Raw genomic sequence first — 11,734 nt, 5'->3', positions numbered from 1 at the left:
GTGATGTAGAATTTAATTAAATGGGGGAGACGATGGAATAGTTACTGGAATTACCAGGAAGGTGTTTTATGATGTACTTCAGCTCCCAGAGTGAACCATGTCAAACTTTAATAAACCCTTCCTCATATAGTCATTGAACTTGCTTTCCTATGCCCCGTGTTTACTTACTACGGATTTTACTATTATGGAGTGAGGTGATATTCATTCACGCATCTCCCTAAGAGACCTGGCAGTATTGACTGTCCCTGTAGAATGGTTAGTGATTCAGCGCTTCAGGTGTGGGTGGGACATTTTACAGTTACTAAAATGTATTTTAAACAATACATCTCCCCCAAATAAGTGTGGCATTCTATTAAAAAACTGTGGCAGATCTTTTAGGCAACACAGGGCCCTATTAAATTACTGAGAGGGTGTTATCCTGGCTACAAAAGAACAGCCATTTTGCTCACACTCCAAAACTGCCCCAAAACTGATAAACACTGCCTCTTATGGAAGACAGAAGCATGAAGGCTGGCCTGATTGCTCGTTCTGAGCGTGGGTTGTCACGACTGCACAGTGAGTTATGTCCTTTATATGCTAACCACTCTCCATCCACTTCGTGGCATGGGTACATCTTGGAGCGTCCTAACATTCACACAATCAACAAATTATAGAAAAGGGGTGTTTATAAAATACGTGACTTTTATGAAACATTTGGATAGAGTTACATGCATATGGTAAAAATCCAGAACCTAACTGCACAGGCGTACTTGTTAGAAAATAGGAAACCTTGACCATGGTACACACTCCCCATCCAAACTGGAAATGCTTACTCTGTCTACAACAAAGCCCAGGGCTCTGTATTCCAGGAAGTTCCTGTACTCCAGGATTTGCTGTGGATTGGGAAGATGGTCCCGTAGAAGTCAACCATCTGGAGGTGGCAGGGTCAACCAAGTGCGTGAACAGAAACAAGACAGTCATGTCTAATGCTGGGGAATCTGAACACGGGTTGACCTACTTATTTCCGTGGTTCACCCCCTGGAATGGTTCATTCATTTGCTGACAGGCACATGCCCCGTCACTAAAGAAGTCAGCCAACAAAACATATGGGGTTAGCTTTCCATTCGTACACTCAACCCCCAGTCCTCCATAAATTGCATGAAATAGTTCTCATGTTCGTCCTCTGACTTGTCAGGTGCCTGGCTCTCATAGAGTCTAGACAAAAGGCCACCCTCTGCAAGCCGTTCTCTCTCATAACGTTGGTATTCCACAGGCTCCTGGCCAAAGCTAGGTAAAGAAGGGATGCACAGCCTGCCAGTGTGAGGGTCCCAATCCACCAGTGTTGTAGATGACTCTTCCTCTGGCCCCTCTCCTGAGCCAGGATGCTCCTGTCCCAGGGGACGTAGGTCTTCAAGAGGCGGACCGAAGTTTGCTGAAGCTGCCTGTGGCTCAGATAATTTCCCTGTGCTGGATGCCTCTTCCTGCCCACAGAACTGGTGGTCTTCGGCCTCTCTGTAGAAATCAGTTGGGACACTGTACTCGGCCTCGGTGTCGGCCTCCGGAGTGGGCATGGTGCCGCTAAGCCATTCACGCTGGTCTAGGCAAGCATTTCTGTCGCTTCGCTCAGCACCACAGACATTGTCCATCAAATGCGAAGAGTATCCTAAGTGTTGTCCCTCCACCTCCTCCAGATGGGGCTCCCGGCTTCCACGGAGCTCGGAGTCATTCAGGCTGGAACTATCACTGCTTTTCCCCAGCAAGCTCATATCCTTTTGAGAACATTTAGAATCATCCAACATATCGAGGGTGATAAAATTGAACTGAACTGTTTCAGTAGGTTCAAAGAACCTTTCAATTTCATTTCCGTAAATCAAAACCTGCAGAGAGAAGAGAAGGAACTTCATCTTTTCACTTCGGAGAGAGATTACAAACAGAGCCAGCTAGAACTTCCGGTGTTGCCGGATAGTGTGAGACCCTCTCTGACCAACTTGGGAGAGATAATTAGGCTCGGTCTATAGAGAAAACTTTACTCTATCAACAGAATGCAACCAGAAGTGAACTGCATCACTGGTGAGTGTCCAGTGTGAGGTGCGGGGTCGGGGCTGTGTGTGTGACTAAAAAGGGGGCTGCTGGTGAGTCAAGTTCTAGAATCTTCTCGATTCTTTAAGATTGGAAACTGCTAGATGAGGACTGTTGATGAGTAAGGCAGGTGAAAGCGTGTTCTGTTTGCTGTTAGTAAGCTGGGGCTGCCCAGACCACTAGCCCTTTCCTGGATAGGCCGTGGAGTAAGATTCAGAAAGGGAGTATGATATTTCTATTGTCACCTCGACAGTACAGAATCACCTGGGGGGAAACTCAATGAGGAACTTTCTATGTTTGGATTAGGTTGGTCTGTGGGCAAGCCTGTGAGAGATTTCCTTACTTAAGCTGAGGTGGGAGGACACACCCTGGACGTGGTCAGCATCTTTCCCTAGGCTGGGCTTTGGAGCCATTAAACCATTGTTCTCTGTGATATTCTGCTTCAAGCCCCCACCATCTTCCCCCATTCCCAATGATGGGCTGTAATGATGTGGGATTCCCATCTTTATTCTATAAATATGTTTTATTGCCAGTGGCTTATAAAGAATCTGCTTTGGGCCTATGACAGCACAGAATGGGGTAAGGTGGGAATTCCAAGCGGAGATAGGGGAGAAAGAAGGCAGAATCAGAGAGACACCGTGTAGCTGAAGAAGGAGACAGATGCTGGAGAACCTTACCTTACCAGTAAACCATGAGCCTCATGGTGATACGTAAATTAATAGAAATGGGTTAATTCAAGATGTAAGAGTCAGCTAGTAAGAAGGCTGAGCTAATAGTTCAAGCAGTGTTGCAATTAGTTTTGTGTGATTACTTTGGGTCTGGGTGGCTGGGAAAAAACAAGCAGCCTTTGTCTACATTGTAATTTGGAACTATGGGCTGAAACAAACTCCTTTTCTTGGAAATTGATTTAGTCAAAGCACTCTGTTACAACACCAGAAAGGAGTGGACGCAGGAATATAATGTTCAAATTGTGCTAGGATAATTAAAAAAAAAAGCAATTAATCTGCTAGTTTATGGGAGATTTTTAAAAAAATTCTAAATCATGTCAATAATATACAAGAATAAGGAAAATCAATAAGGCCCCAATAACCCCAGACACTCTGGAGGCTAAGAGAGGAAAGACCATCTGAAGCAATTTAGTCAGACCTTGTGTCAAAAGAAAAGATAAAGAATTGTGTGGAGACGTAGCTAAAAGGCGGAACACTGTCTGCATGCGCAAGGCCCTAGCTCCACCCTGAGCAACACAGACATAATTTTTGTTCTGCTTTGGGGTACATGGAAGGTGCCTGTTATCGAGGGAGGCATCAGTGACAAGGTACAATCTTCCTGTCACCCCGTGACATGCTTTCATTTAACTGCTGAGCCCATGGGGTCCTTTTCACCAGATGGTCCCAGAACATCTCATTTGCTTCTTCATCTTGCTTCCTCTTGCAGTGTATGCTCAAGTCCTGGCCATGTGCCTCCTAAGTGTGTTTAAATTCCACATTCCAAATCCCTAAGCCCATGCCCCATTCTCCTCTTTGGGATTGTCATTCGTTTCTCCCCTGGTAGCGTCTTAGCTGCATTTGCTTTACTAGGACAAGTTGCTTTTATTTTCTACAAGAAGATCTAAAACAAAATGGTGATCATAGCATTGCAGCTCAGAACCTTACTGAAAATTCTCTGAAGACCAAACAAAGCTCAGTCCTGAGAACAGCACCAAATACTCCTGCGACACAGCCCAGTGTCGGCTCTCCAGTGTGGCTGCTCACAGAGGACACAATAGGCTGGTCATATGACAAACTTTCCCAGCATGCTATCTGCCTTCCCTTGCTCTGCTAATTTCTCTGCCTGTAGTAACTGTCCCAGCTCATTCATGCCCTTGAATATGAAAATGGATCCCCCCCCATACTAAAGATTTCAGGGCTTCCTTCTACCCCATAAGTCCTCAAAAGCTTGTTTTCTTTTGTTTAACCTTCACGTGTAGTCTCTAAGAGGCTTGAACTTGGAGAATGACAGAGAGATCATGACTTAAATGATCTGTTTATTCCAAACCTTATCTCAAGCACTTATTAATTATAAAAGTGTTTCAAACCCGAGGAGGGTTTAGTGTTGGTATATCTGTGATTGGATTCAGTACAAAAGCTGCTTTTTGTTGGGTTTTGGGGTGCAGGGGGTATCACCCAGAATGGCATACACGCTATGGAAGGACTCTCTTACTCAGCTGCTCTCAGCTCAGAATGTGTTTTAGAATTCACCACCAACTTAAGACACTTGGCTCTGATGGAAAACCGTATCTGTTCTGACCCTCCTCTTCTCTCTTTCTGTTGTCAGAACAGTCTTGCCCCGTGCCAAGCACTCACCAAATTCGACGGGTGCTTTTCTTTGCCAACGTGGATGTAACGGTAAACTGAGTAGCCAATCACAGAAAGAAGAAAGACGATGACAGACGTGGGCAAGACATACCAGAAGATGACTTTAAACTTCAATGCTGACATTCGGGCTGTCAAAGAAAAATCACGGGTCAGGACTGAACAGTTGTGTTTCTCAGCTAGACGCCGAGAAGCTAAGTAAGGAAGGGGTCTCAGAATTTGCCATCTCTCTAACCGTGAAAGTCTCAAGGCACTGTCAAAACTCACCCATGTCTTTATAGTAAGTCTGCATTCCTAATATAAGACATTAGGCATTCCGAAATCTCTTTTAATGCTCTGACACTGATCCTGGCTCATGTATGTGAAAACCCATGGGTCTGTCAGCCTAGGAGTTCACAGCTCTTCAAACCAAGCAGCAAACACCCTCTTTAGTGAAATCCCTAGTGCCAGGCATGGGAAGCCTCCCTTTGAGTTAGTCAGGCACCTTTGTGAAGCTCTTGGGGACTGCTTGGAAGTTGTGCTGGTTAACTTTATATGTCAATGTGTGTAGGCCATGGATACTTGCTAGACACCATTCCAGATGATTCTTTAGATGTTTGTAGATGAGATTTAGCATTTTAAAGAGTAGATTTAGAGCAAAGAAAATTGTTCTCTAGAATGTAGAAAAGTCTCATCTACTCAATTAGATGCTCTTAAGAAGAAGAGACCAATGAGCCTGAAGAGGAGGGAATTCTACTCCCATGTGGCATTTGGGAATGAACTACAATGCCAGTTGTCCCTAGGGTACTCAGATTGATGCCTGCTCTAAAGATTTTGTACTTTCCAGCTTACACAGTCAGGAGAGCTGACTCCCGAATATCTCTCTTGTGTCTATATATCCTGTTGGTTCTGTTTCTCTGGAGAATTCTAAACTGCTGCAGAAATACACACTGGGGTACATGCTTGCACATGTGTGTGCACACACACAGAGACCATGCAAACTTAGCACAAACCACATAACCCTTGACATCCTTTATATACTAATAAGATCAGCCATTGTGTCACAGGAGCGTTCTCATCCATGTGGATGTGGGATGCTGTCTGATGGAAAGAAAACTGTGTAGCATCTATCCCACTAACTGCCATTTACAGACGTAAATGGGAAACGGATGTGTGTATGATGTGTGTATGATGAGAGTGATGGGGAGTGAGCGGCCACACCAGCGGGAAAATCCATCATGGGCATCCCTTGAAGCCTCTTTTACTGACTCCACTGTCCGCAGAGAGAGTGCTCGTTGGCTTACACAGAAATGCACCAAGGCTGTGGAACAAATGCTGCGGTTGTTGGATACTTGTCCTACTTCAGATGGGACCTGTTCTGCTTAGATGGCAGCTCAGCCCTCAGCACAGCCCTTGATCTCACTGTGAGACCGGGCTGATCCTGCCTAAGAAGATCATGACAATTTCTGGTGCTTAGTGTGACATAGCACATTTGCTACAATAAACCTAATACATTTTGTTTTCTGATGTGGGAGGGTCTTCTGTTTTGAGGTGGCTTCATTGGTTAATAAAGAAACTGCCTTGCCTCTAATAGGTCAGAAAATTAGGTAGGTGGAGTAGACAGAATAGAGTGCTGGGAAGAAGGGAAGTGAGCCAGACACCATTCCTCTCCTCTCTGGGTCAGATGTGATGAAGCTCCGATTCAAGATGGACATAGGCTAGAATCTTCCTGGTAAGCTACTGCCTCTTGGAGCTACACAGATTATTAGAAATGGGTTAATTGAGGTGTGGGAATTAGCCCAGAAGAGGCTAGATATAATAGGCCAAGCAGTGTTTATATGAATACAGTTTGGTGTAATTATTTCAAGTAAAGCTAGCCGGTGGCTGGGAGCCGGGCGACAGGAAGCAGCCCGCTGCTCCTTCAACAGTTTTCACTTGGGGGGGGGGTTAGTTGAGAAACTTCTGGAGCAGAGATATTTTTTAAGGCATAGTCCCTAAAGAGATAAAATTGATTTTTTTTTTTAAAATAAAGGAAGCAGTGTCTTGGAAGGTATGCTCAGTCATTGACTGGGTGGGATATTATGGGAAGCATCAATACCAGATATGGGGTGCCTGTATCTGTTCCTTTTACTGTACTGGCAAGGAAATGGGTTCCATGTTCTTACAGAGAAGATGTTGGGTGAGCTGTATTTGGTTGTCTCAGCTCTGCCCGTTGAGTAAGCAAGCTCCATTGGACGGTAGGTCAATGCCCTGTTATTGGCACTTATCAAGCTGTTAGGAAACACAGAACTTATTCCAGACACAAAACTTATACCTCCAGCCTGCTCTGTGTCCCTTTCTTGCTTGCTTGGCATTTGCGTTCTACTTGTATATTTGCGTAGAACATCCTTTCTTGCCAAAGAGATGGCATGGTGAAGTGAGACTCCCAGGTACAATAGAAACGGAAGAGGGGAGCAACAGGGTGGCGGTGGGGCATGGGCGGTACTGAGCCTGGAACTGGGGGCTCTTTTTCTCTAAATTTCTAGACAGGGTTTCTCTGTGTAGCCATGACTGACCCAGAACTTGATCTATAGACCAGGCTGACCTCAAACTTAGAGTTTTACCTGCCTCTGCCGCCTAAATGCTGGGATTAAAGGTGTGTGTAGACATTGACTGGTAAGGGATGTGGGCTCTCAGTCAGGGATGGGGGAAGAACCAGAACCCGCAAGAGGTTGTTAGAGGGGAAGGTCAGAATGATAAGGGATGAACACTATCTGATGAGGCAGAGGAACTTGAGGGTCTATGTATTTTCCCCCCCTTTTTAGGGTTTGAGTTGAAGTTCTCTCTGTAGGGTAGGCTTATTAAACAAACACAAGACTCATAACTCCAGGTCTTTTAAAAGAAGCACTCAAGACAACAGTTCCTTGGGAGCCTTGCTTGGAAAACCCAAGAAGGAGGCAGAGAAAAGCAATCGTAGGAGAGTGATTCTGATGATTCCACGTCTGCCTGTGACTGAAAGTGACAGGTGATGTCTGAAGGCAACTTGAGGAGCCTGTATCCCAAGGGGGAATCAAAGCAGTGGTGTCTGCAAGTGTTCACAGGACAGTGCTTTGCTTCCTACTGTACAGTTTTTGGTTAGAGTGACTATGGCTGGATAGAAGAAGAAATGACATATATGAAAATTCTTTCTTGTGGGAGGTGGGATTTCAAGACAGAGTTTCTCTTTGTAATAGTCCTAGCTGTCCTGGAGCTAGCTCTTGTAGATCAGGCTGGCCTTGAACTCACAGAGATCCTCCTGCCTCTGTCTGCCAAGTGCTGGGATTAAAGGCATGGGCTCCCACCACCCATTTCTCATGAAAATTCTTAATTCTGTTTCTCAAGGTAGAAAGCTCTGTTAATTGGGGAGGATGGTTGCCAATGGACTACTGGGCCTTGCTGACATTTTTCAGATGTTGCAACAACCCTCCCTAATAGTGACCAAGCTCAATGGCAGATAGTTCAATGCATTTAGTGAAGTAGACATTTTACTACTGTTTCAAACCTGATATTCATAGACTCTATCTAAACTGTCGTACTTTTTGTTTTATCAGCTTTCTTTCCTGAAGCTAGCTAAAATCTCTCACAGCTTACCTTTCAAAGTACTGAAGCATCGCTTTTGAGAAGGCAGAGGGAGACGAGGGGGCCCTGGGACAAAAGACTCCACGCGGATGCAGTATTGAATGCTTGGTTCCAGCCAGGTGAACTCCAGTGTGCTGTTGGTGATGTACTGGGACCACTGGGGCAGGGAAGTGCAAACCGAGATTAGAGCCAAAAATCCCAGGACCTCCCCAGGACAGCTCGAGGGAGAAGGGAAGGGCCAAGATGCCACCAGATCCTTCCTGTCATAAATTATAAGCTTTTATTTTTCTCAGTGTAGTTTTAAAAATATATTTTCATTTAGCTGAGCAGAACATAGTTAGAAGTGGACCCATTCTTAAGGTAGAGTTCTTGCTTAACTTGGCCCTGCCTTCTTGCATATATATGCATGTGTGTATACATATATATGTGTACAATATATAGCATATAATATATTCATATATCAATAATCCCTGGAAAGTGTCTGAGAGATGATGTGTCAGTAAAGAAGCTTCCCCAGGTGAAAAATGCCCGATTGTTCTACACTCCGATTGTGACGTCACACACTGAAAGGCCAGAAGTCTCCTCAGCTCTCATTTTATCTTGCGCAATATCTCTTCTGAATAGTATCAGCCTCCACCTTCTCGGAAGAGAACTGAAGCAGCAGAATTGCCCGTGCTTGTGGCAGCACAGAAAGGGAGCCCAGAGGACAGACCCCATCCCCGGCAGGGCTCACCATTCGTGATTTAGTGTTGTGCACAGACACGTTGTACTTCAGATTGGAGTATATCTGCTGCATAGAGACAGGGTCATCTTCGGGATTTATCTTCCACTTCTCCGGTGCTATCAGGACAATAGAGACAGACTTCTCTCCCGTTTTCAGGACAACCTCTGGCGGGCCAACTTGTGCTTAGAGGAGAAGACGGTATTAGCATCTTCAGGCGTGAAACAACCCCGAGATAAAGTTACAGCACAACCTTTCTTGGATCGAAGACCTAAAACCACCCTTTTATGGGAGATCCTTTCACCATAAAAGCCCAGAAGCTCTCTGCAGGACCGGCATCTCTGCTGCAAGGACTCCACTCAGTTTGTGGCTCAAAAGCAGTCATTGGCCTCAGTGTAAATAAGTGAGCAGGGTTGGAGTTCTGGAAAACTTTATATACAGACACTGAAGTCTGCAAAAATCTTTTCTAGATTATTTTTAAAATTTATTTTTATTTTATGTGTATGGGTGTTTGCCTGCATACCACAGCACACTCATTTCCAGTGGAGGCCAGCAGAGGGTGTCGGATCCTGTGGAACTGAAGTTAGACGTGGTTGTGAGCCACGTGGGTGCTGGCAACTAAACCCGAGTCCTCTGCAAAGAACAACATGTGCTCTTTACTGCTGAACCATTGCTCCAGCCCCTGACATTGAAATGTAAACTTCACGTCATTTTCACGTGTCAAAAATACTGTTTTTTTTAAAAGCTATTTTAAAAATATAAATAGCATTCTTTTCTTATGCCTTGTTGAAAAACAGAGGAGCCGGATCTGACCTGAGGAGATGGGACACCAACCTCTGACAGACCTGACAGACCCCTAGAAAAGGGACCACCCCCTGGGGCTTCTGTGGCCTTGGACGTTTCATTATGGTGGCCCTGCCTGCATCCCTCATGGTTGGGTCAGTCACATATAAGGGGAAGGAAAAAGAATGACAAAAAAAAGAAAGGGAAAACAAAGAAAAAATAGCAAAAAATAAAAGCAAATATCAGGAACATTCTTGCCTTAATTCTGAGTTACACCCAGAAAAAAACAGCACAATACCACGTTTAATAAAAACGAGATTTTGCTGTGCAATCAGAGAACATATCCATGACTTACTCACCCACAATATATTTTTGAATGCATAGCCTCTTCTATGATAAAAAAATGATAAGACAAAATAAAAGTTTGGTATTATAGGCAGCTGTCTTTAACTTTGAATCTGAGAGAGACCTTAATGATACCTTGGCCAAACCTATCAATCTACAGGTTAGATTCTGGGGTTCACCCACATGAAATGCAGGGCTGGTTCTCAACCTGCTCCACAGACCAGAGTCAAGCAGACCCTTTTCCCTGGGCAAAGTTGCCCATGAGGCCAGAGTACCATGCTAGGAATCCCGATTAGAACATGCTCAGCGGACAGCGGTGTTACTCACTTTCTAGGAAAGGATAGAACCGTCCCGTCTCAGCCCATTCGGAACACTTGGTTTCCCAAGCGGCCTGCACCTTGGCATAGTACTGGTGCTCATAGTCTGAGGTCTCAGCAGAAAGATCGCAGTAGGTCCTGCCGATGCTTCTGCATTCAGACACACTCAGCCATTCCTTCTGGCCGTATCTGCCAAGAAAGAAACGACGAGTTAGCAATGAGGCCCCTTGCAGGCTTTACAATTTAAAAACATCATTAAGAAAAGTGGATGGGAGACCGTCTCTTCAGCAAAACACAGATGCCTGTCTTTCTGATCGATGGGAATCCCCTTTGGCTGTGGTCGATATTTTTATTAGCTGTCAGGAGCGTGAGACAGAGTTTCTACCAACACTTTGCTTTTCTGTGAATTAGAATGTGGATAGTGCGGCCTGAAAGCATATTGGAGTTTCATACTTCAGCGACAGTAACATTTTTGAATACTGTGCGATCAGTCTCTAGTAATTAAGTTTTTATTCTACTATATACTTACACATGTGAGGTTAGAGAGGTGGATGCATTAAGGAAAGTTAGTCTTTTTTTTATTGGAAGAGCTATTACTTTGACATTCTCATAAAATTTAAAGTTTACTAAGTATTAAGAGCCTGGGGGAAATTTTACTAGGATGCAGTGCGTGAGCGTGTACCATCACCATATTGCTACTGAACTGAGAAGGTTGTTTATAATTTCTTGTGGTTGTTGCCGTTAAAATACAACCTCCAAAGAAAATGGGGAGGGGAAGTATTTTCAGCATTTCTCAGCTTAAAGAAACTGTGGCATAAAACGTTTGTCAGTCAGAGAGATAGGGTCGCCCTGGAGGCAGACTACTGAAGGGATTAAAGCAGGGCTTTGGGGAACAAGCCAAAAGGCCACGGCTTAGAAGGCCAAGCAGTCATCTCCAGAGGATGTAGTGTGTGGTGGTCGCCTCTAGAGGGCAGTGTGGAGGACACCGCTGTGGTCCAGGGAGTGAGTGGGAAGGGGTAGTGAGATGAGTGAGGACACAACAGAAAGAAGATCTTGTAGGAGCCAGGACCAGGTGACTGAGCGCATGCAAGAGATAACTAAAGATGATGAAATACCTCTTCCCGGTCAGGGCAAGAGGAGAGAATATAATTGATCTGATAAAGATCACCAAAGAAGAGTGAGTTTGGGAGATTGGGGAGGGGAAGGATAGGAGGAGGAAAATCTAATAAATTCAGCAGTGCCAGGCTGAGTTTGAGGTGTGTTAAGAGTCTTCCAAATGCTGGCGCTCAGGGTTCAAGAGACAGGTATGAGTGGGAGGTAGTGATTCTGGAGTCAATGCTCAAATTGCTCGTGGATGGCTTAGGCAGGAATACCCAGAGCAAAGTCTGCATTTAAACTTCAGGAGCATGACTGAGCATCCTTTGGATATATACATTTACACAATGGTGTGCTATACAGCAGAAAAAAAAAATAATGACATCTTGAAATTTGCAGGCAAATGGATAGAGCTAGAAAACATCATTTTGAGTGAGGTAAACCAGACCCAGAAAGACAATTATCACAAGTACTCATTCCTAAGTGGT

The 11,734-nt window shown here is 44.7% G+C and overlaps 1 protein-coding gene across 1 annotated transcript in view; it reads right to left on the bottom strand.

Moving 5' to 3' along the window:
• Positions 1-680: 680 nt before the first annotated feature.
• Positions 681-11,734, bottom strand: part of Il20ra (interleukin 20 receptor subunit alpha) — a 31,455-nt gene continuing 20,401 nt past the window's right edge. The window contains exons 3-7 of the mRNA XM_050159456.1: positions 10,162-10,340; positions 8,719-8,891; positions 7,998-8,142; positions 4,401-4,540; positions 681-1,856 (exon numbers count right to left, since the gene is read on the bottom strand). Coding sequence (XP_050015413.1) covers positions 1,092-1,856; positions 4,401-4,540; positions 7,998-8,142; positions 8,719-8,891; positions 10,162-10,340 — 1,402 coding nt within the window. The 3' untranslated portion in view covers positions 681-1,091. The remainder of the gene's footprint in view (positions 1,857-4,400; positions 4,541-7,997; positions 8,143-8,718; positions 8,892-10,161; positions 10,341-11,734) is intronic.

The sequence above is a fragment of the Alexandromys fortis genome, unplaced genomic scaffold (assembly GCF_014885135.2).
Source record: "Alexandromys fortis isolate MF-2015 unplaced genomic scaffold, M_Fortis_MF-2015_v1.1 scaffold_107, whole genome shotgun sequence".
NCBI classification, from domain to species: domain Eukaryota; kingdom Metazoa; phylum Chordata; class Mammalia; order Rodentia; family Cricetidae; genus Alexandromys; species Alexandromys fortis.
This window is presented reverse-complemented; position numbering and strand designations above follow the sequence as displayed.